Source organism: Lontra canadensis, unplaced genomic scaffold, assembly GCF_010015895.1.
Source record: "Lontra canadensis isolate GAN:19392208 unplaced genomic scaffold, GSC_riverotter_1.0 scaffold60, whole genome shotgun sequence".
Lineage (NCBI taxonomy): Eukaryota > Metazoa > Chordata > Mammalia > Carnivora > Mustelidae > Lontra > Lontra canadensis.
Genome location: NW_022631054.1, coordinates 1223245 through 1248352, shown reverse-complemented (window position 1 = coordinate 1248352; position 25108 = coordinate 1223245). Strand labels below are relative to the sequence as shown.

Sequence of the window (25108 nt, the reverse complement as noted above, 5' to 3'; positions counted from 1 at the left end):
TGGCTGTAAAGATTCTAAGGGCAGCGGGGCAACACCTGCCCCCCAACTCCCTCCTCACCCCAGCTACAGTCCGGGAGAACACTTGGGAGCGAGAGAAATCAGATTGGTCAGAAGCGAGTCGGGCACAGCCTCTGCGCATCCAGCAGAGGGCACCAGGGGCCAGGTTGAGTAAGCACGCTGATCCTGGTGTAAACCTCATCCTGAGATCCTGAGGACAAAAAAAAAAAAAAAAAAAAAAAAAAGATCCTTTGCCTGGTGGCCACGCTGGTCAATTAACTTTCACTTTTGCCCTGGCCCTTTTGAGTGTGGGAAGCCCTGGGCCCCACTGTAGCTGGGAATTCTTTCTAAATGGAATGCATCCCATCCTGATAGTTTGGGGGAGGAGAGGAGGTAACGGAAGGGAGAGAGAGCCCGCCCCAGCCTGGGTGGGCATCCCTTCTCAGAATTCAGTTTCTTCTGCTGACGGATCCAAGCACTAGCATTCTTTCTTGTCCCCTTTAGAAACTCTACCTGCTCCTGGTTCCTCTTTCGGCCCCTAACTCATTTTCTCTTTTCTCTCTTGATTTTACAACCTGCTGTCCCAGTTAGCCATTCCTAGGTCCATCCCTACCTCCTTCCCTGTCTTAGCTGTGTGTTACCACTGCTGCTACCCGCATTCTCGGGACTCCTATAGACCCCTCTTTTCCAGGTACAGAACTTGACCCTTCGAACACAGCAGCCACCAACTGCAGCAGCCTCGGGCCCTACCCCCACCCAGCCTGTCCTGCCCAGCTTGGCCCTGAAACCCACGCCAGGTGGTAACCAGCCTCTGCCTACCCCATCACAGGGCAGAAACACCGCTCAGGGTTCCCCCGCAGGTGCCAAGCCTGGCATAGCTGACAGCGTGTTGGAGCCACTCAAGAAAGGAGATGGTAACAGCAGCGCACCGGGGAGCATTGAGGGCCGGGCTGGGCTCAGCCGGATGGCCCCCGCTGTGGCCACCCACCCCCTCGTCGCACCAGGTAAGGGCTCCAGGGACAAGGGTCTTATCCCAGAAAACCCAGGAGGACTATAAGGGAAGGGGAAACTTTCAAACTTTCCTTTTTCCCACGGACATGCTAAGATCCCAGCCCTGCATCTCTCCTCTTCCCTCTTCCAATCTTGAGGCGTTCATCAGCTCCTTGTTCTATACCATGTCTCCATCTAGCTTTAGAGGAAGAAGCCATGTCATCTGTAATAAAGGAGTCCTTAGCCACGGGCGCAATGGTGAATCTCGGAGTACACACTCAGAGCTCCTAGCCCTGAGAGAGTGGAGGCTGGCGGTTGGGCTATTTTGAAATGCTCTAAGGGTCAGCAAGAGGGATAGGGACGAGCCCGATGCACACAAGAACCACACAGGCAGATGAGGAAGCGGGAAGTTGATTTTCTCATCATGCAACACATTTGTTGACAAATGTATGCCAGTTATGGTGCCAGTTCCGGAAGCACAGAGATAAGTGAGACTTGGGCTCTGCCCTCCGGGGAGGGCGCTGTCTAGGGAGATAGATTGACAAGTACAGTGAGGTACTTGTGATACTCATAAATGTGATACTCATAAATGTGAGCTCTGGGCACTTCAGGGACACCGGGGAGCTGTCTAGCTCTGGGGAGGAGAGCCAGAAAGCCTTGCCAAGGAGGGTGACACTTGAGAAAAAAAATCTAGCGGATTAAAAAATAATAATAATACCCAGATTATCTGTGAGGCAGATTCTGTGAGGGGACTGACTCAGCATCCCCTGAGGCTGGACCTTTTTCTCTGCCTGCTAGCATTGTCCCAGCGCCGCCTGCTGTAGGCAGTCAGTCTTTCCTTAGAAAAGTCTCAGAAGGAGGGCCTGGGTGACTCAGTCAGTTAAGCATCTGCCTTCAGCTCCGGTAATGATCCCAGGGTCCTGGGATTGAGTCCCACGTCTCTCTGTGCCTGCCACTCCCCCTGCTTGTTTTCTCTCTTGCCATCCCTCTCTCTGACAAATAAATAAATAAAATCTTAAAAGACAAAACAACCCTAGAAGCCAGCTTATCAGTCTAGGGAATGAGACCACACTGTTAGACCACCTAAATAAATATAGCTATGCCGCTGCCCCTTGGAACAATTTGTTACTTAAACTGTAACCCTTGGAGGATTTTACTAGTTGCCAAGCACATTTAGATATGGCCTTAAGAAATACATATACTGGCAACAGGTCTTTGGGGAGAAGGACGATATACGACCGTGAAGCTGGGCAGCTGGGGATGCCCGGCTCTCTCAGGGCTGGAGGCCGCCCCTTCAGAGAAGCCTGGCAGCCCGGAACGCCCGGTCAGCTCAGGGTGGAACGAAAACCGCCTGCTTCCCTTTTCTGTGATCGCTCCTTTCTCTTCCCAGAAGCGCCTGTTGTTAGTTAGATGAGTCGTTTGAATGTGCTTGGTTAACTATAAACTTTATCCTCCTCCTCGCTAGCCCGCAAGACCTGACTAACGTTTGACCTTCATCGATCCTTCTGTTGGCTATTGTTTCTATCTAATAAAAGTGAGACTGTGGAGTTGCTCGGGACAGCAGTCCTTTTCGACTGTTGTCCCCTGCTCCCAATCTCTTGCAGCTGACTTGTTTGTGCCTAATTCTTCTCCCATCGCCGACTGGAAGCGGCATAGCTATAGACAGTATGGCTTTACATGAAAGAGATCATCACCCTGGTCACATACCTGAGACCACCACTGACCCTCTGTCTTCATCCAGACCATTTTACCAACCAATCTAACCTGCATTTTTTTTTTCTTGAGAGCCTATGTATGCCAATTACTAGATTAACCAAGAGGGCCAGAATACAACACCTTACCTAAATAATGTGCAGTCAAAAAGAGGGGGCCAGATATATAAGCAAATCCATTCAACTTCAAAGATCTTATTATAGGAGTAAGTCCAAGGTAAGTGTGGGCACAGGCTGCCAACTCAGTGCTAGGATGATGGGTCAGAGATACTGTCCCTCAGAGGAAATGGCCTGTGAGTCTTAAAGCATGAGTAGTTTCCCCACCAGACAAAGCAGGGGAAGATAGTCAAGACAGGGGAAAGCACAAGTCAAGTGTCATGATAGCGAGCAAGAAGGATCTACACTCCAGTCCTTCATTGACTCTCCTTAGGTTTCAAGGGCAAAGGGTTGGTGATTCTCTGCCTTTGGACGGTCACTGCTGAGCTAAGGAAGGCAGCCAGCTCCCGACACATGCCTCACTGCCCTGTGGTTCCAGATGTTTCTCACCGGCTAGCATTGCTTTCATCAGACACTAGTCCAGCTTCTTCCTGACTAGGCTCAAAAGGGTCGAGGGTGGGCATCTTACAGCGAGTTGACAGCAGCTTGGATGAGAGTGAGACCCCAGATTAGCACTTCTACCTTCTCATTCAAGCTACAAACCGTACAAGCCCTACTTCCTGAGAACCATTCCCATCCAAGCCAAAATATAGCCTCTGCCTAGATTGAAGCCAGCCCCCCAGATTCTAAGGACACTTCCACAGAAAGACCAGTTCTCGAGTTCTTTCTAAATGTGCAAGGGAACCCTGGAGTCTCGAGAAAACTGGGTGCTGAGAAAACATCTCCTGTGACCTGGATGATTCGCTAGGCAGCTTTATGCACACCACCCTGTTTAACCTTCGAAAGAACCTGTAAGGTAAATGTGTTTATCCATTTTGCAGATGAGACGATGAAAGCTCAGAGAGGTTATCCAAGAACTTACTACGTATGTTCCTCAAGGTCACATTACGTCCTAAGCGGCGGAACTGGAAACCAGTTCTGAGCCTGGCCGAGTCAGATTCTGTATTCTTGGTCCTTTAGCTGTATTTGCCTCTCCCATTTCTTGCAGTAATTTGGGTCTTTCCTAGGCTTTTCCAGTTCATGACCGAAAAAGTCAAAGGGCCTAAGTTCTGCAGCTTACGGAATCCGGAATCCGGCGGAGGGCTCTCTTCTCCTGAATCTTATAAAGGTGGACAGTAGTGAGTTACAGGCTGAGGCCTGGGGCCCAGGCATGGCCTGGGACTAGTAATTTGTGGCTATATACAATACAGAGACCAGTGGCTCTCCAGAACTTTCTGTGGAGCAGCTGTGAGCCTCATCTAGATCACCCAAATCAGTGGGCTTTGCACGGTTGCTACCTCCTACCATCCTCTCCCATTCTTCCTTCCTTCTTCTCCCCCTTCCTCTCCGTAAGGCAGCGGTGGTTCCACTCCCCCACCCCTACCTCCCAGAGGGGATGCCGCGGGGAGAGGGACATAATCCTTATGCCCTGGTGGGGGCGGCCTGGAACAGCACCTGGCGCTGGGCTCGGGGTCCTCAGTCAGAGGTAGTTTCTGGCCTCCTGCCCAGCCAACCCACTGCGAATGAACAGGGGAATCAGAGCATGTGGGCATGCGCACAGGGAGTGTGTGTGTGTGTGTGTGTGTGTGTGTGTGTGTGTGTGTGTGTGAGAGAGAGAGAGAGAGAGAGAGAGAGAGGGAGGGAGGGAGGGAGAAGCGGGGGTGGCGGGTTTTGTTGGTTATTGGAGCATTTTCGAGCTGGCTGGCTGGTTGCCTCCAGGGAGAATAACCAGTAGAGACCTGCGGTGGGGGGCAGTGGGGGATCATAGTGGAGAGGAATGTGTCCCCCTGGGGGCTATGTACTCCCAGAACAGGCAAATGCTGTAGTCCCAGCTGGGACTGCTCCCACTGACAGCTGTTTGGGGGCAAAGCCCCTCCCCCATGGCGAGCTCCCTGCTGTTCCTGCTCCTGTCACCTTGGCAACCAGCTTCTTTAAGATCTGCAAATAGAAAAGGTCCCTTATGCCCTGAAAAGGGGTGGGTTGGTAGGTGGGGGAGGGGAGTAAGGGGCGGAGAGCAGAGCCTAAGAGGTTGGGCTTCTCAGAAATTCGAGGGCAGAACAAGGGAGGGCTTAAGAGGAGGAGGCAGCAAGGTCCCATGGGCCCCGCCTGCAGGGAAACTGAGTCCTTAAAGGGAGCTGGGCCACAGCTCCACGCAGGCTTAGTTCTTGGGAGTCCTCATTCTAGGGCATAAACTCAGGGCCTTGGCTGCACACTCAGGCCCAAAGGTGAGCAGCAAGTTGCTGACCAGGAAGTTGATGCTGTGAAAAAAGGCTGTCAGGTCATTGAAAATTCTAGGCCTTTCCACACAATTGTGCTCCAGATGCCAAGTCTTTGTTCTGTCTCCTCATCCCTCCTCAGGTCTCATCAGAGGAGCGAAAACTGCTGGAAAGGCCTGCCACATAGCAGCTTTGTTTTATCACAGAGAGGGGTTTGTGTCAGGGGAATAGTGATTTCTGTCTGTGATAGGCCTGACAACGTGGTACTGGATGATTCTAGGACTCTTGGGTACCACATTTCTCTCCCAGAGCAGCTTCCAAGCTGTGAGATAGATGCTTTTACTTAGAGAAGCCAATAAAAACAAAACATACAAGTGGGCTCGTTATCTCACTGGAGTCAAAATGCCCAACAATTCTGATGTTAGCTTCGTGCAACCAGCCATGAAGGTCATTTCAACTATCCACTGTAGGACGACCGAATTTAGATTACTAAGAAGTTCCTCTTTATAGCGGGGGTAAAAGGTCTCGGGGATATCAGTGGAGGCATTATATATTTTGCTTAACACATCATGGGTGTGTACACATGTGTGTGTGTGTGTGTGTGTGTGTGTGTATATGACAGAGACAGAGGAAGAGGGTACAACTGTGATACACAGAGGTCCTTGGAACTGTTGAGCCTTCTTTCCTGAAATCCTTCCCCCTAGGCTCCTATTATATTACCTCCATGGGTCATTGCCAGCTAATAATAATAATTACCAGTTAATGAACAATCCAGTCACCATACAAACGTGTCCCAGGCACTGTACTAAATACCCACATATCTTACCTACATATCTCATTTAACACTAACAATGATTATTCCATTCCCCCAAATGAAGAAGAGATGGCTCACAAAGACTAATTAACTGTCGTCCCCAAATAGTTTTTCTCTGTCTCTTTGTTTAGTTCAGCTCAATAAATACTCGTTTAGCACCTATTATGTGCCAAACATAACGCTAACCATATGGGAGTAACAGAGATGAACAAGAGTTTAAATTCTAATTGGGGTTGAGGAAATCGGAGTTGTGCCTGAAAAATGAGTAAGTTTTGAGAACAGAACAGAAGGAGGATGATCTCAGCTGGCACTGGGAAGTACCGACGCCTAGAATGGCCATGTGTGCTTGTGACCATCTGTGCATGTAGGTGGGACCTGCTCCCCGCTCCTTTCCCCTCACCCCACTGCCATTAGCTATGGGACTCCCAAAAGACTCAGTCCTGTCCTCCTGGCATTGTACTCCAACACTCACCCCTAAAGGAGCTTATCTGTTCTTACATTTCAGACACCTACCACCTGTCAGCAGAAGAGTTCTCAATATGTGTCCATCCCTGTCTTCATTCCCCTTCCCTAGACATTTCCTGTCTACAGGATATTTTCTGCCTTGGATATCACCCCACCTGCTATACACACTTTTTAAAGATTTTTTTGAAAGATTTTTTATTTATTCATTTGAGAGAGCAAGAGAGCCAGCGAGAGCACCAGTAGGAGGGAAGGTCAGAGGGAGAGGGAGAAGCAGACTCCCCACTGAGCAGGGAGCCCGACACAGGGCTCCATCCCAGGACCCTGAAAGCATGATCTGAGCTGAAGGCAGATGCTTAACCGACTGAGCCACCCAGGCGCCCTGTATACACATCTTTAAAATTTACAGAATTCATAAAATAAAAACAAAAACCTGGCTGTGTTCCTCTACAGAAGAATCCCCGTTCCCAGTTTCCTGGCCACTGTCCACAGTCGTGAGCTACTCTTATAGCCCAGGCTCTCAGTCTCAGTGTTATTCTGACTTCATTTTCCTTTCCCACAGAGGCAGTGTTATAATGGGAAAAGCATGGGCTTCAGAGTTAGATCTGGTTTCAGACCCCAGCTTCCCTACTTACTAGTTTTATGACCATCATCAAGTTACTTAATCTCTGTAAACCTCAATTTCCTCACCTATAAAACTCAGATGATTGTACTTCCCACAGGCTGTAAAGATGAGTGCGGTGGCCTGCAGAGGCGACCGGCGCACAGTAGGCTCGAGACAGCTACCAGCTCCCTTTCCCTCCTGAGTCCCACCTTCCACCACCACCCAGCTCATCGCCAGGCTCCGATGAAACGCCCTCTGTGTTGGCTCTTTGCCTTTCCTCTAGGCCTGCTAACTGTAAGAGGCTTAACTGATGGCCAGGAATTCCCATTCACAGCTGCTAGAACCCTCTTCCTCAGAGACTGTGATTTCTTTCTTGTTTAGAAACCATCACTGTGTCTTTATTTCCTACTTTACCGGCTGCAATGCCTAGCCTATAGGAGGGTTTCAATAAATAGCATGTTCATGACTTCTGGTAAGAATGACTCTGACTCCTTGGAGGGCCTTCAAGACCCTCCCCAGATTGCCCACTGAACCACTGGAATTGCCCATGGCTTCCTGGGACCAATCTTCTGCCCACCCACACCCCCCCACCCCCATCCCTTTGTGACTTACTTGACCTGTCACATACCTTTTACCTCCCTGCCTTCTGGCAAAGCACTCGCTCCTCATTGGCCTTCGCTCTGAGATGACCAGAAAAGGTCTGAGCAGCCCCCAGCTCCTATTCCAAGGCTTGCCATTTTACTTTGTGTTTACTGGCTTATATTAGTCACTTGTCCATCAGCATTTTTTTTAAAGATTTTATTTATTTGACAGACAGAGATCACAAGTAGGCAGAGAGGCAGGCGGGGGTGGGGGGGAGGGAAGCAGGCTCCCCGCCGAGCAGAGAGCCCGATGTGGGACTCGATTCCAGGACCCGGAGATCATGACCTGAGCCGAAGGCAGAGGCTTAACCAACTGAGCCACCCAGGCACCCGTCCATCAGAATTTTTTTGAGGGTTTGTGATGAGCAAGGCACTATGTTTCATCTGTCAAGCAAAGCCAACCTTCCTCTAGCGCCGCCTTGTCCCAAGAATCGGAAACTCTGCCCAGCTCCTGCTTATGGGAGCGCCGCCCATTTGCCTCATCGGCTTATTGTTATGCATAAATGAGATTCACATTATAAAAATGCTTTGAGAAGTTCAAAGCCACATGCAAATAGCTGATAGTATTTTAAGAAGAGCTCCCTTTGCTGAGCATCTAGTTATGAGCAAAGGCAGTGAACCTTTTCATGATTGAAAACTCAATATTCCCTGGGATGCTATTGGCTACCCTATGTGGGGCATATTACCATTTCTAGAACAGGAAATAAAGATTCAGGGAGGGTAAGCAGTTTGTCTAAGGTTGCACAGTCTATCGGTGGCAGAACCAAGCTCCAAACCCAGATCCAGCTCTGAACCCCATGCTTTAGGCCACTTAACGCTGCACCACCGTCTCTCTGCCAAGGTGGGGAGGCGGCAGAGACGCAGAAGCCAGTTTCTTTTTTTAATGCTCCAGGCTGCCTTATGAGGAATTCTGCCTCACAGAGGAGGTTGGCTAGTTTTGCCAGATGGCTGCAGCGCAGGCCTCAAGACACGAAGACAGGGACAGAACGCCATGGCGTGCCCCTGCCGTTACAAGCCTGTTGTTATGACCTAGTGTCTTGTCTCAGGGAAACCTCCCTTAGCTCCTCTTCCCCCTCAAACCCTTAGCCCTCAGCACAGAGGAACTGCCTCATGGAAAATTCATGTGGCTATTGCTTTAGGTTTTTCCAGAAGGTCCTTCCCTGTCTATTTGTGTGTGTGCGCGGGGTGGCGGGGGGGCTGACTTCTCTAGTCAGCCTCAATCTCAGTCAGTCCCAAGGCCAGATCCCATGAGCCCTCTTCCAAGAAGAGCAGCCTCTTGTGGATGCTAGCGTAATTTAGACCCTTCCTAAAACTGTGTGCTCTGCTACAGACACACCGGGTTCAGCTGCACCGGGTGCCCTACAGCTTTCTGAATGCACCTTGGCATTTCATGTCTCCAGTCCTCCCATGCACTGTTTCTTCTGTCATCTTCCTAACTCTGCGTCCTGTTAAACGCTTCCTCCGGGAAGCCTTCTCTGCTCTCCTCAAGCTGAATCAATCCCCTTTTCTGAGTTCTCCGTGTTTGGGGCTTATCTCCTATTGCAACGTTTACTGAGATAGGCCAAGAGTAAATGTCTCCTTTGTTGGACTATAATCTGTCCTAGGCATCATGTTTCAGCCAGCACCAGACATAGTACTCGGTTTATAGTGAGTGCTTGCTAATGTTTGTTGAGTGAATGAGTGGTTCAAAGCATCTCTTCACTTTCTAAACCTTGAAGACTAGTGGGCAGTAAAGAGTTACACCATCCTCTCTCACAGACATCCCTCCTCACCCGGAGACCAGGAAACTAGTCCACTGTAGCAGAGTCTAGAAAAATAAGTGTACAAGCAAGCCTGGAGCCATTAGGGAGATGCTGGCAACTCTGGTGTATGTTGGGACAAGAGTCCCAGCCCGTCTGGGGCAGTGAGCTGTTTCCTGCATCCTTGAAGCCTTGAGATCAATAGAGATTAATTATTGATAAATTCTGAGAGTGGATGCAATGAAGGGGGCGAGCAGGTAATCCCTTCTGCCTAGGGGACCTTAATCCTCTTGTTGCTAAGGACCAACTGGTTTGGGAGCTGTGGATTGGCCTCTTGAGATTCTAAGGAGGCCATTCAAGGTTAGAGCACCAGAGAGGAAGATGAGCATTGCCTAGAGTCTCTCTTCCTTTCTAGGCTCTAATTAATGGAGGTCCTGGGCCTGCCCCTCCCCTGCTCCATAACAGAAAGGGCATCATGATGGAGTCTTGCGAGTTGTGGCTGAGATCCCACAGAGGCAACCCTCTGTTCTGTAGAAGCAATGGACTCTACAGCAGGAGGGGATGGGGGAGCCAAAGTGGGTGTGGGGGAAAAAATGAAGCCACTTGGCATTAGAAAAAAAAAAAAAACTAAGAAAAAGAAAAAAGAGATTTCTGTGCATTAACGTTGTATAGATGGATATGCCCCATTCCACTTGTGGGGAAGAGAGACATGGCCTGCTCTGGTATCATGGCTGCCTTCAGAAATACTCTTTAGCACCCGAAACTGAGCTGGAGGGCATGGCAGGGGGAGAAGCATTCTTGGATCTCACCATGATCAGCAGCAGACATTTACTAAGCATCTGCAAGCATGTAGAGTATCCTGTTGGACAATGAAGAAGGTGAGACATAAAAACCTTCCAGCTAAATTAAAGCATATCTTTTAAATTAAGAAAAAATTAAAAAGCAACACAGAACATGCCTTTGACTGAAAAAGGTTAGCTGGGTAGATAGGAAACGTGCACAAGAACAAAAATATCCCCGTTTGAGTTCATCTAGGACACCACTATTTTATTAAAATCTAAGAAGGATGAGCACCACCCCTTGAACTGACAGCAACTGGGATGTACATGCCCATTCAGAGGATGTTATGTTAAAATGAGGGTTGGGGGAGAATAAGAATCAGTTTTTAAGAATCCTGAAATCTGTATACAAGATAGCACATGTTAAATCACAAATAAATCAAACAAACAGAAACCTTCAGGAATTCTGCTGGAAAACCCATAATTGAGAGTTAAGGCAAAGAGGGAGACAACAGGAGCTGAGCCTGAGCCAAAGCAGCTTAAGCCTCAGATCACTGAAGCAGAAGGAGGGCATTCCAGAAAATGGAAGCACTGAAATCAAAGCCAGACAGGCACAATGGGATATGATGTTTTATGCACAGCGAGTAGAGCGGTTGGGGTGGGTTGAAAGTGAGTGCAGGAAGGTAGTGAACAGGGGGTGAACGGGAGGAGGGCCTTCCATAAACCAGCATGCTGGTTAATCCAAAATGACCTGTGGGCTTATATCCTTCTCATCTTCATTTTGGCTCTAAAGCGCAAAGCTTTCGTGGGACAAACAAGCTGGAGTCCCACCATGTTGTCATTCATTCATTCATTCCCCAGTACTGACTGAGGAGCCACTAAATTCAAGGTTCTTTGAATGAAATAAATGAATCCCATAAATTCTGCCTCCTAAAGGAGATAAGTCTTTTACTGAAATAACATGAAATAGGTATCATCTTTACCCCTTTTAAAGATGATGACAGAGTACAGAGAGGTCATATATTGCCCAGCACCACACTGCTGGTAAGTGGCAGAGCTAAGCATGAAGCACTTTGACTCTGGAGCTTACACTTGACCACAGGACACGCTGCATCTCTGAGGGCCGCTCAAAGCAGAGAGACCTTGGTGTAGCTCAAGGGGAAGAGTGTCCTTGGCCCAAAGGGCAGAGAAAGGATTTGATTTGTGTGGCACTCGGGGCAGGATGAGACAAGGCATAAACTCTGTACAGGGGACAGTGAGCGGAGATTGCTTGGATCAAAGAAATAATAAAAATTAAAAGGTTGTAAAGAGATCTTGAATGCCAGGGGCTTTAGACAGCAGACAGAGGAGGATCCCTGATGGCTTTCTATCAGGGGTCAGATCTGTGCGCTGGGAAGATTAACTTGCAAAAGAAAGATTAATTTGTAGTCTATAAGATGGATTATAGAGAGAAGAAACTGGAATTAGAAAAGACCAATTAGAAAGTTATTGCAATATTTTAAATAAAAGAACTTTTGACCCAGGATAATGCCAGAGTTAAATCATGGTCTTTGCTCTTTATTAACCTCAAAAGGTTACGGTGTATACTCCCCCTGCCCCCACCCCCAAATGCCTTGAGTCTTTGATCTATGAACTTACCTAAGTCTTCAGGAGCTTTGTTTCTAGCATGGCATACACTAGCATCATCTCTTCTGAAACAATGCCTCTGTTTTTCCATGAGCAGCATAGAGGGGAGAGAGTGGGCTAGTGGGATAGACAGGGATGCCCTGGGAGAGCGGGCCAGCGGTTGCTTTCCCAATCTTGGCAACCAAGCGTGTATTGTTCCTAACTGTACTCTGTGCGCTGGACATTTAGAACCCTTTTCCTCTCTAACCTTCTTTTCACCACCTTATACATCCCGAATTTTAAACTACCTTTCTATGATAGCCACCCCCATCAGATTAGAGCTGGGAGCGACTCCTGTGCTCACCTCACCCAAACCTCCGCTTCAGAGAAAACTCTGAATCCCTGAGAAGGAGGAGGACCCGCCTCTGTGGGTCCCACACAGCCGGGGAGTGGCAGGACATGCCTCGGACGCTCTGCTCCCTGCCCCGCACCCGCACCCTCACCCATGCTTGCCTCAGACGGGCAGCCCCTGCAGCAGAGACTGGTCCCAGGGCAGGACTTAGTGACTCTGTACTGAGAGGCAGAAAGGTTTACCTGAGTTCTCAGGGATGGCGCCCATCCTCCTGCAGGTCTTTGTGGCCGCTCAAGCCTAATGGGGCCCTGCGTGGCATCTGTGGGACCTCCCGGACGCCTTATCAACAGTCATCTCAGAAAGTCCTGATTGGGGGCGCCTGGGTGGCTCAGTGGGTTAAAGCCTCTGCCTTCAGCTCGGGGCATGATCCCAGGGCCCTGGGATAGAGCCCCGAGTCGGGCTCTCTGCTCAGCAGGGAGCCTGCTTCCCTTCCTCTCTCTCTCTCTCTGCCTGCCTCTCTGCCTACTTGTGATCTCTGTCAAATAAATAAATAAAATCTTTAAAAAAAAAAAAAAAAAGAAAGAAAGAAAGTCCTGATTGTCTATATTGCCTGATTAACAGTCTTTGCCTACTGAGGTTCTGAGCTCTTTAATGTGGAACTGGGAGGCAAGGCTTCCATTGGAGGCCGGGGCAATTTATAATCACCAAATGCCTACTGGCCATTTCCATTTTTTATGTGCCACCAATCACCTCAAACCCGGCGCATTTCTCTAAAACCCCTGTGCCCTGTCTCTTCCTACAGCGGTCAGTCACCAGGGGCCACGTTGTTTCCCCATCACACCTCTTCTTTCCTTTCTTTCCTTTCCTTTCCACTCCGATGGGCCTTCTGCTTGGAACTCTGTATTGGGCTGTGACGAGATTGTGGAAACGTTATGTGTCGACAGACAAAATTTAAGAAAGAAGCCCCTGTCCCCAATTCAGTTTGAAATCTGCTTGCTTTCCACCTGTCAAGATCATAGGATTCTTTTAAAATGTTAGCTCAGGATCCAAAATATGCCTTTATACTATTGGCTGGGCAGCTTTGGTTGTAAAAATCCGCTTGTGTGCTTCCTGCTGTGACCCTCTCTACATTTGCAAGGTACAGTGTCTCTTGCAGTGGCTCCCCAGCTGGGGGAATCTTGGTGGAGGGCCTCTGTCAGGCGAGACAGATTCGGATGAGCTGCCCTCAGGCTAGGCTGGCCTGGAGGCTACTAAGCAGGGTGAGGAGTAAGGACAATCAGTCTCTGAGCTGACTCTCCGAATCCTTATTATATATAAGAAATGAGCTAGACACTGAATGGATTACTAAAAAAGTGTAAGAATCCCCAACTCAAAGAGTCTGGTTAAAATGGGAGAAGAAAAGGCTAGCGGCACATAGCAACAAATTAATTCCAGTTCAGGACAAGAAGTTTATTTCTTTAGCAGCCCCCATCTGACATCAGGCATTAGGCCAGATTCTGGAAAAAGAGATCCAGGATAGTTTCTGACGACAACGGGTTCATGATTTGAAGGGCAGGCAGCTAAGAAACAATTAGAGTGCACTGTGATACATGTTCTTTATGGTAGACCTAAGTCCAGCATACTTTGAGAACCTAAACCAACATTGAAATCATCACTTTAATTATAGCTAGAAATGATCAAGCATGACTGTCTGCCAGGCACTGTGCTATGCACATTGTGTCTTTCTTTTTTTTTTTTTTTCTCATTTTATTCTCAAAATTTTTTCTCATTTCATCCCTACAACAACTTTCTGGGCGGGAACTGGTTTTATTTCCAACTTTTGGAAGAGGAAGCGGAGGCTAGAGAGGTTGAGCAGCTAGCCCAAGGCCCCTGTGTATGTAACAGAGTCCAGGACCCCGAGCGCAAGCCTCTCTTCTGGAGGAGGCCCAGCCTGAGCAGAGCTAGGGTTGGGTTGGGCAATGGAAGGCCACAGCGATTGCAGGCTCAGAGAAAAGCAAGGGAAGGGCAAGGAGGGGACAGAGAACATGGCACACTGTTGAATCCAGGGCTCCTCCGATCAGCTGGCCTGGTCCAAGAAGGCTTCCCAGAAGAGGTGAGTTTTGCACTGGGCTCTGACGGGCTGCCTGAGGGAACAAGACTTCAGCACAGGAGGAAGGCAAGGAAATAGAGAAAGTTAAAGTGAAAGCTGAAAGAGATCAAAGGCCGAAACCTTGAGTCTGGGAAGCTGTTGTATTGTGGAGGTGGGAGGGGCAGAGTGGGAGCCTTGGCTGAAGATGAGGTCGAGCTGTGCCCCCTGACCTGGTCTGTCCCCCCTTCAGCTTATGCTCAGCTACAACCGCACCAGCTCCTCTCGCAGCCGCCCTCAAAGCACCTGCAGCCCCAGTTTGTGCTCCAGCCGCAGCCCCAGCAGCCAGCACCGCCACCGCCACAGCAGTCCCGGCCAGCACTCCAAGCCCAGTCCCACCCCCAGCTCGCCTCTGTCCCTCCCAGCCTGACCCTGCAGCCCAGCCCCGAAGCCCACGCCCAGCCACTAGGCCCAGTTACTCCCGCCCTGCCTCTCCAGTGCCCCACGACCAACCTGCACAAGGCTGGCGGCACCCAGCAGTGTCACCCTCCCACGCCGGACGCTGGGCCTCACAACGGATACCCTGAGGGCCTGGCCCACACCCCTCAACGCAGGTTCCAGCATGCTTCAGCTGTCATCTTACAACTGCAGCCTGCCTCACCAGTGGTGAGTGAGCCAGTGCCAGCATCCCGGGAACAGGCGGGAGGACGCATCTCAGGCAATGCCACAGCGCCCACATGCATGTGTTTTTCTCAAAGTCCCCTCTGGGCGGTCCAAGAAAGCCTGGGACCCCTCCCTAATTGGGGGCTGGTTGAACCTTAACATCCTTGCCCGCTCTCCAAACTCCTTGGACACAGGGGAAGTTCTGAGGATGTAGAGGCCATGTGTGAGCAGATGATCTCTGTCGTGTCCCTTCACAGCCCCAGCAATGCGCCACGGATGACTGGAAGGAAGCAGTACCCGGGGAGAAGAGTGTGCCCGAGACTCAGTCTGGCCCATCGCCCCATCAACAGGCCATCGTCACCGCCATGCCTGGAGGCCTGCCCGTCCCCAAGAGCCCTAACATCCAGCAGTCCCCAGCTCACGGTATGAAGTGCAGTGGGGCCCTGGAGGGAGGGGAGCGAGTTGGCCATCCTGGCCATCCCCTGGCACATTTCACTTGGGCATCTAACCTGGGCGGGTAAACCACTGCCAGCCCACAAGGCAACAAGGAAGCTGGGTGGGTGGAAACAGAGGGGGTGGGGAGAGATGGGAAGACGAACCAAAAGGTAAGAAAGGGGACTCAGAAGATATAAAAGGAGAGAGAAAGCAAAGGGGAGTCGAAGGTTCTAGATCCAGACTCTGAGGCCTACATGTCTTTACTGTCAGGTGTATCTGCATATCCGTATGGCACGTTGAAAGGTCAGGCAGGTTTCCAGTTGTCTCAATTCTATGCTTCACTTGCTCTGAGAAGGAGTTTTTGAAATTGGAAATATGACAAATGGCTACCATAGAACAAAGATATGGCAAATGCCTAGGGGGAGCCAGAAGGGGATTCAGAATGAGTTCAGCTCATGCAAAACCTCTTTGAAAGAACTGCTCAGTTCCAGGATCCCATCTCTCTGTGAGTGCCCAGTGACAAATGGCCTTCTCCATGCCTGGGCTTCAGGACACTCTGCTGGATCCCTCTACCCTGATGGGAGAGTCACAGCATGACCTCTGGGTCCCCTCTCTGCTGGTGTGCAATCTTGGCCCAGATCTGTGACATTTTGACATTCTCTGACATTCAAAGTCCACCTACAACTCAGGGAGGCAGTTCCAGTCATCGGACTTCATATGTGCTGGCAGTCAGTGTGGGGACAAGAGACAAAGTGTTTGGAAACTCAAGAAGGAGAAATGAGAAGAATAGCACTTGGGGACAAACTAGAGGAAAGGGCTATCAGTGTCCTGTAAGGAATAGAGATGGGATCAAAGAAAAGGAAAGCAAAATAATGTGGAGAAAGAACATCAGGAAAATTAAAAGACAGGAAGAAGGCCATCCATTCTCTTGGCACACTTACAATAATAAGGGGTTCACCAGTTTGAAAAGCAGCCCATTCCATTGTGGAGTTTCTCTAATTGTCAGAAAGTTGCTCTTCAAATTAAGCCAAAACCAGATCTCCTGGACCTTCCACCACTGGCCGTGAATGTCTTGTGAATTGCAATAGGGTCCATCTCCTGCAGTGTTTGTAGACAGTTACCATGTCTCTTTCCTCTCCTTCCCATTAAAAAAAGGGATAATCTCCAGACTGCATATCTGAGACCTTTTTTTTTTTTTTTCCCAGCCCATCCCATTGTAAGACCTCCCATTCCCACCATCATCTGGTCATTCTTGTTTAGCCACATTCCACCTTTGCATTAATTCTCCCAAAGTGTGAGTCCCCGAATGAAGCACAGTAATTCCAAATAGAAGAAGCCACTAGCCACCATTCGTTGGCACCTGGTCCTAGCTTTCTACGCACTTCAAGGGGCAGGACTGTTTCGCAGATCTGCATGGTATGGTTAAGGAGGAACTGAGATTTGTTTGCACATCCACTAGGTGCCAAGTACTGTTCTAAGTTTTCCTTCCCTCACTCATGTTAACCCTGAGAGATAAATATTATTGTCCCCATGATTTGGAGGAGGAAATAAAAGCCTGTAGAGGGTCCAGGTCACACTGCTATGAAAGGGCAGAGTCCTGAGTGGCTGGAAGCATAACGTCCTCACCTTCCTGCGTCAGCGCGCAGTAGCTCCTCCCATCCAGGGGAATGCACTGTGTCACCTGAATCCCAGAGGGCTGGGTTTGGGGTTTATTTTTTATTTTGTTTTTAAGGTTTCTTTTTACGCAGACTGCTATCATTCCAGGTCTCCACAGTCTCAAACTTGTACAATTTGTAGCTTGAGCCAAAATATAGTTAATTATGTCTATTAAATGTTATCTTGTGAATTCAGCCTGTAGTTCCTGCCCAGCAAGAACATAGTTAATAGCTGATACTTACTAAGCCCTCTCTGCGGAGGCTTTATGTGTATCTCCTCATTTAGTCCTGACAGTGATCCTATGAGGTAGGAAGGGCTTTTATCATCCCCATTTTAAGGATAGGAGAACAGAGACACAGAGAGAATCAGTGAGGGGACAGAAATGGTTTTGATCTGGATTTCATGATTCTTTGTATTAGCTCCTCTGCTTCACCTTGCCATCTGTAAATCATATAGCATGTTCTCTTTGTCTTTAACCAACGTGCTGATAGAAATGTTGAATAGGACCCGACTGAGGACACATGCTTTGTCTGCAGGTTGGTGGTAATATACATTCATTCCTTGTTCCAGTACTTGTTATCTAGTGACTCCTACTGAACTGACACTCGCCTTTCTCTGTCTTCTCTCTAAAGCTCTCAAAAATCTCCTTCTGAAATCTATACTTACAACAAGCATCCTGTTCCTGAGGTACTATCTAATGAGAGAAGTAAGCTTTGCTCAGTGGAAACAACTGTGAGCCACCCAAGACTTAAATATTATCCATTCTGTCCATGTTCAAATACCTGCTCCATGCAAAGCACTGTGGGCTGGGAGGTAATAGATATAGAGAAATAAGGTCCATGCCCTACCTTCCAGGAGCTTAAGGTCTGCTGGGAAAGACAAGAAATGCACAGGAAGCAAACACAATAAAAAAACCCAAAATGTCATAAATGCCATAGGAGGATTATAGGTAAGTGCTTTAAAAGCTAAGAGGGAAGAGTTAGCACCAAGTAGAGATTTTCAGGATAGATTGCCGAGAGGAAGTGGCATTGTCGAGAGCAGGGGCTGGCAAACTACATCCCAAGGGCCAAATCCATCACATTGCCAGTTTTTGAAAACTATTAAATAATGATTTTTACATTAAAAAATTCTTTTAAGAATCAAAAGAATACTTCATGATACGTGAAAATTATGTGAAATCTAAATTTCAGTGTCCATAAATGAAGTTTTATTGGAACACAGCCGCACTTATTCATGTGTGTATTGCCTGTGACTGCTGTCTAGCTACCATAGCAGAGCTGAATAGTAAGTGTCAAGCCCTGGATATACTTTCTGCTGCAAACTCTAAAATATTTGCTATCTGGTTCCTTACAGGAAAAGTTTGCCGACCACTGTTCCTGAGACTAGAACTTGAAGGATAAGTAGGACCTAGACATGCAGAGTTGGGGAAAAGTCACTCTAGGAGGGACTAAAAGAAGTAAAGGGAGGGAGGCAGGAAAGTGTGGGCCTGTTTGGGAAATAGAAAAGTTGAGTGTTCTATACCATGTTATCTTTGTAAGTATAAGAAATGCCATGTTTCCCAAAGGAAATGGGAATGTTAAGGAACGAAGACTTTGAAATTTTTGAAAATTCGAAAGATAGTAGAGGGGAGGGAAGAGGAATAGGGAGAAGAGGGAGGGAAGTAAACAATCGGCATATAAAATAAATGTAAGACGCAGAAACAAAGAAAAAGGGATGAGACCTGAAGGGGAAAAGCGGAGGGGTGGGGGCGGAGGGAGAATACGAATGCTTAAAAAGGCAAGAAAATTGGAAAATATTTGGAAAAAAGGAGACATCACGCATGAAGGGAGAAGTCCATGCCGTCTATTCCTGGTATAGCTGGGGGGTGGGGCGGTGAGATGGGTGAGTCACCTTGCACATCTCTGGTATCTCCCACAGCTCCTAGCATATCTAGTGAATGAGTGTGCTTCGCCATGACAATTCAGTTTAAATCAGTGTGGTTTAGGAAGAGAAGTAGCATTTATTGGGCTCCAACTGTGTGCCAGGCACTGCAGGCAATTTGTGTAAATGTCCTCAGTTAACCTTCACAGTAAGCCTAAAGAGTAGGCATTATCCCGGTTTATGGAGGTGTAACTGGGTCACTTTGGTCATTACTTAACTTCTCTGATCCTCAGTTCCCAGTGGGGAGAATAAGGACTACTTGTAGGGTTATTGTGAAGCCTAAGTGGGAATGCGTGCGCGGAGGGCTTGACACATACTAAGCACTCGATTACCGCTAGTCATTATTATTGCCTCCGAATTGGCCGGGCGGGAGTCAACAGTCCGCCACGCCACTGGGGACTTCTGACGGGCGGCAGGCAGATGGCCTAGCCGCGCGGCGCCGGCCTCTCCAAACTTACGTCTCTAACCCGCCGCCCCGTTCTGGGCGCCTTCCGGAGGGCGAGGGGCGGAGCCGGTGCGGCCGCACAAAGGAAGCCCGCGGCCCGGCTTCCGCGCCGGCGTCCCGCCTCCCGGAGGCCCCGCCCCGCGCGGCCAGGCCCCGCCCCGCCCCGCGCCCCGCCCCCGGCGGAGGCGGCCGCGGGAGCCCTGCCGGGACGCGCCGCATTGTCTCCGCGGCGGCTGCAGCCCTCGAGCGCCCGCCGCGCGCGCGCAATCCGGCCGCCGCCCGCGCCCCCGCCCCGGCCTCGCGCCCCCGCCGCCCTTTGTTGACGCCGGCCAGGCCGGTGAGGTCGGATGCGCCGCGGCAGCCCCGGGCCCCGGCTCGGAGGCTCCCGGCGGAGAGGAGGCGGCCCGCCCGGGCCCGGGACCCCGCGCGAGGCGGCGCCCGGCCGAGGGGCTGCGTAGGCCCCGCCCGGCCAGGCCCAGCCGGGCCCTGGACAGGTCAGTGCCCGTGGCGGGGGAGGGGTTCTCGCCAGGAGGGGGCCCGCGGCCAGCGCTCGTCGCACGCGAAGCCGGGCACCGCCCTCCGGTGCCACTCCCGGCCCCGGCCTGCTCGGCTGCCAGGCCGTGCCAGCCCGCGACTCTCGGCTTCTCGGCGCCTGGGAGGTGTCTGCGCCTCCCCCCGCTCGTCGGGGACCCTGTCTGCCCCGTACTCCCCCGGAAGCCGCTGTGTCAACCTCGGCGTGCCAGACGCTTCCGTGTGTGTCCGAGCCCTTGCCCCCGGTCCCCGCAACCCCACCCCCACCCCACCCCCGTCCTCCCGGGACGGCGGTTTACCGGGGGATGGACGGGCCGTTTAGGGGCAGGGCTGCTGGCATGCGCTGCGCTCTGTTGGTAGGGGACTACCTAGCTTGGAGGGCCTGCGGCTTCGCCGGAGAGTTTTGTTTTTAATCTAGTTCAGTCTCACGAGGTTTTTAATTGGATGGAAAGGACAAGCTGTTCTGTGGCTGTCCTGTCTTCCATTTTTAGAAGAGCATTTTCTCTCTTTCCCATGCCAAATGAAGGTATGCTGAAATGCGGATTCCTTACATAAAAATCGGGATTTGTGAGATTTCTCTGTTTAAATTGAAGCCCGCAGAGATGGAAATAATTTCCCCAAGGTCAGGTTGCAAACTAATGGTGAAGCCACAGTCTGAACTCCTGGCCCCTGACTCCTGTATGCCTGGATACCACCAGTCTGTACCAGCCGTACCCCCACCATCCCAACCCTCTCCGTCCTTTCCCCACCCCTGCCTACAATACCTAAACAGATTTCACTGACATACTTTCAGTTCTGATCAACTTTCCTTTCCTCCCTATTCCATACCCAGAATGTTACCCTTCCTCTAGTGTGGTCTACAGACGGAGTCTCTTCTATTTTTTTTCCTGGTTTACAGATCAGTGACAGCTTTCCCCTCAGACATCTCCCATCCTAGGGCTCTAATCCCCTCCATTAGCATATTGGGCCCAGAGGATCCCTTGTTGTGAAATAAGCAATGGACCTAAATCCGCCATATGTCCCCGATTTTTCTAGGACAGCCCCAGTTTGAAATATTCCATCCCATTGTCTGTCTGCCCGAGTGTCTTGATTTTTGGTTTAGAATATAATGTCACTTTAAGTGTATCAGACCCCGCTGTCCTAGCCTTTTCCAGCCATTTGGCTCTGGGGCATAACTGGGTAATCCAATTATCATTCACCTGGGATTTTTCTTCCCCTCCTGAGTCAACCCAAATGTTGGAACTGCCAGAATTTCTAGGTGAGTCTGAAAATTACAGGCTAATGAAGCAAGGAAATGCCTTCTTGCTCCTATATTTTTCCCCTGCTCCTGCCCTCCTCATCGTTTATTCTAGTGCAGGGCAGCAGACCTGTGGCGTGTCTGATGATTAGGGCTTAGGTTTAGGTCACAGGGAGGTAGGGCTTCGTATCATTTCGCCTGTGAAATAGGAAGAAAGTAACTTACCATGTTGGTTATAGGGCAGGAGATTCTGTTTGGAAATCTTAAGGTACCTGCACAGCGAAGTAGTTTTGGTCTCACACACTTTGGCATCAACACACTTTTATTAGGCTCCTGCTTCATATAAAGCACTGCGCTAGGCATTGTGGAGACTATAAAAGTGCTTTTCCCACATAGCCCCCAACATCTGGAGATCTGAGTCAGCTGATAAACTGTGTTTCCCACTATTTCTGTACCTGAATTCCAGTCCCTGCAGCACAGGAACCAGAGTTTCTGGTTTGGCTCATTCACAGGGGCTGGCTTGTTTTACAGAGGGTCCAGCAGATGGGTAATGGTGCTCTCTTGGCACCTGCCCTTTCCAGGCGCTCTGCATCATCACGTGTGCCCTGCCCACCCAGGATCTGTTTCCAGGCTTGTCTGTACACACTGGAAGAATAGATGTCCTTTTTTCTCCAGCCTTGATCTTGAGAAAGTAGGTAGTTTCTTGGTGTACATTTCTGTTGTTCTTGGTTGGTTTCTGTTACCCAACTGTGTTCTCTTGAGCAGTCTCTCCTGTTATCACTCCTCGTTTGTTTTTAAAGCTGTTGTTTTACTGAGATGCGGCACATAGATGCTTGAAGAATATTGGTGTTCCGTCATGTTCTCACCTCCCAGCCTTTTCTTTTCCACCTCTCTTCCACGTCCTGACTGAATTTCTAATTTACCTTTGTCAGGCATACTCAATGTATATTATTACTTCCACTTCCCTCAAAGTTAGGCGGAAACTCTGGCTCTTCTTTCTGTCCCAATACTGATTCTCTTAGCTGTAGGACTCGTCAGTCATTGTCTCTCTCCATTTCAGTGGAGAATAAGCTTTTAGGAAGGTGTTGTTATGCTTCTCCAGATCTGTCTCCTCTGTCACTGACTTACTAGTCTAAGCTGATTGATCCTGAGACTTCTCTTCCTGCCACCAGGCCCCCTCCCCCATCTGTGACCCTGTGCCTGTTAACTTGCTCTGGCTCAGGCCCAGAATCCACTCTTTTTCAGACCACATCCTTTTTCCTGCCTTACTCATTTCCTGTCTCAGATACTTTGGATCCTTTAATTCTGATCTTTCCAAGGGGAAGAGAATAAACTAAGAGAAGAGGAGTAAGTGGATAGATGATCTTAAAAAATTGAAGTGTTCTTTCTCGCTCTTAAACAGGCTGTCCCCTCCCTAGGTTTTTTGTTTAAGAGAAAGAGAAATGATGACGGTCTCAGAATTAAGAACTTCCACCTGTGAGTCCATGTCTTTTTGTCTTTTTTTTTTTTTTCTCCTGTTATGAATGTGTAAAGAGGATAATTTAGAGTCTTAAACTCTTCCTCTAAGTCTCTGTCCCCCTTTGGGCTGTGGACCTCATGCAAGGCATTTGGTAACCATTTGCAGAATAAAGTTCAGCCACTTCCTATCACAGTCCTTCACTTTCAGCTAGGGTGGATCAGTAAGCCAAAATAAAATTTAAATTACAAAAACTAGGGACCAGGATGATGGTTCCAGTTCTGGTAATACTGTTCCACATTAGTATGATATTTCCCAATTAGTATGATATTCCCCCACACCCACCCTTCTTGTGTTATTCCAAGTTTATAGTAAAGTTCTCCCCGCTGTTCAGTGTCATTGTAATCTCCAGGTAGATTTGGTCCCATCCTCAAAAGGATTCTCTTCCGAAAAGATAAATCTACTAGACAGGAGAGTAGGGTAATGAGAATAAGGAGTCTTCATAAGTGATATTTTCTCATTTATCCCCCTCGTTTTGTGCCATTTTGCAACTAGAAGATGAAGATGATGACTTTGTGTGGTCGGGAGGAATCTCACCAAAGTGGTTGTAGATGCTATTGTGTTTTCCACACACACACCCCCTCCCTGGAAAAGCAGGGTGAGGACTGGCTGCCTTATGCAATCTGCCCCCAAGAGGCCTTTGTACCAGTAACAGGAATGACACTCCCTGCAGTGACTTGGCACCTTGTTTGGTGGAAAGCAAAGCTGGCCTACCCCTCAGGGTAGATGTATGAACGTATGTAGATTTGTATTTTAAACATTTTTAAGGTATGGTTTAAACTATAATGTGAGTCACCACTTAAAGATTGATTCTGAGTATGTTTTCTCTTAAAAAAGAAGTGTGCCTGTTTAAGAGTACTTAATCTCAGATAGATGTAGGTTTCATTTTGAGCATTAACTTAGTTCAGAATTTCAGTTTGAATTACCAGCTGCTTCAGACCACTGATTCAAGAAACCCAGAGGGAGGGCACCCCTAGTTCAACTTTATGACACTTGGGGAATTGTTAGGAAAATAATCAACCATTTGTTTAACCAAGACAAAAATCTTACAGATTCTGAACTTTTTCCTGCCAATAACAAAGTAGAATGTGATTGACATAGTCAAGAAATGGCCTGTTTTAATCTAGAGTTATAGTTAAGAATGTTAGTTTTTGGAGAAAGTGTAGTAAGAAACAGTGCATAATTTGGTAAATTGTTGTTGTGTGATTCATCGTTAAGACCCATCTCAGCCAGCATGATAAACTTAATAGGTTTTTTTTTTCCCTTCCCCTTCCAGGTTATTTATAGTTAGTGAAAAAGGATGTGCTTTCCTTTTCTTTCAATTTCCAAATGGTTTTTTTTTTAGTTTAGATAAGTCCAAAAGAAGAGCACCTTCTTTCCACTCATCAAAGAAAGGATTATTAAACAGGCATTTTCAGTTTTGAGATAAATCCAGATGCTGAAGACAGTCCCGGGTTGCTATTAAAGCTGCCTTCATTTATTTTTTTTTTAAGATTTTATTTATTTATTTGACAGAGATCACAAGTAGGCAGGCAGAGAGAGAGAGGAGGAAGCAGGCTCCCCACTGAGCAGAGAGCCCAATGCAGGGCTCGATCCCAGGACCCTGGGATCATGACCTGAGCCAAAGGCAGAAGCATTAACCCACTGGGCCACCCTGTCTCCCCTTAGGGCTGCCTTTAAAGCAAATACCTAGTTCCGGGATGATTTTCTTCTCAGCAGTGAAATTTATCTCTTAAAAGGAGATGCCTGTCAGATGCTATGTCATAGGTAGCTCTTCTCCAGTAGGTTAGGAGGACCAGGCTTGAGACCATTGGCAAGAAAGTGAGAGCTCTTGACCACTGGGGGTTATTGTTAAGGCTTTGCTTGTATGGCTGTTATGTCTCAAATAGCATATAATTACCCCTAGTTACTGATGTCTTCAGCACATTTGCAGCCATCCATATGGGGCCTAAATCCATACAATCCAAATCTATCTTAATCTGTATTTATGCCGTCTATATGGTAAGACACATCTAAACGATCAAAGCAAAGGACACTTTAAATTGAAACAATTTTAATGCCAGTCACATACTGTTTCTACAAAAATTAGTGAAGTTTGTGTTTTTAGGTCTCGAGTAGACAGTATTAATCTGTTCTATCAGCTGATTGGTAGCAGAATCATTGCAGACTTAGACAACGGTTTTAGGAAGGAGGAAGGTAATGTTTGCTGGAAGCAGAAATGGTCGGGAGGATTGGTTTGCCAGATAGGTATCATCTGTCCCATTATATGGGTGAGACAGCTGAGGCTTAGCTTTTCCCCCACTTTCTCTGTCTCCCTCCCTTTCCCTCTCCCCTTCCCCTCCCATTTATCTGAAAATATCAGTGCTCCTGCAGTTGATAAAAAAAAACAAGGCGGCCTATCAGGCAACCCTGTTGTAATGGCCTTTCCTTATCATCAACTTGAAAATAATTACAGAATTTACTGAACATTTCTAGTTGTCTTTTTTTTTTTTTTTCTTAACTTTCTTAACTGTTAGAAACCCATCTTCCATGATTTTATCTTTGGCCTTTTAAACTATCCTTTTCATGGGCTGCACTACCTCCTGGCTGGGCAG

General features: G+C 48.5%; 1 protein-coding gene across 5 annotated transcripts in view; it reads left to right on the top strand.

The window, feature by feature from the left end:
* Positions 1 to 25108, top strand: part of PHC2 (polyhomeotic homolog 2) — a 53106-nt gene that overhangs the window by 7274 nt on the left and 20724 nt on the right. For 3 of the 5 annotated variants that reach the window (XM_032877148.1, XM_032877149.1, XM_032877152.1), the window contains 3 exons: positions 689 to 1001; positions 14365 to 14777; positions 15032 to 15197. In XM_032877148.1, the coding sequence (XP_032733039.1) occupies positions 689 to 1001; positions 14365 to 14777; positions 15032 to 15197 (892 nt within the window). Of the gene's footprint in view, positions 1 to 688; positions 1002 to 14364; positions 14778 to 15031; positions 15198 to 19459; positions 19725 to 25108 lie in introns of those variants that run through there. The other 2 variants (XM_032877151.1, XM_032877153.1) reach the window with 2 other exon arrangements.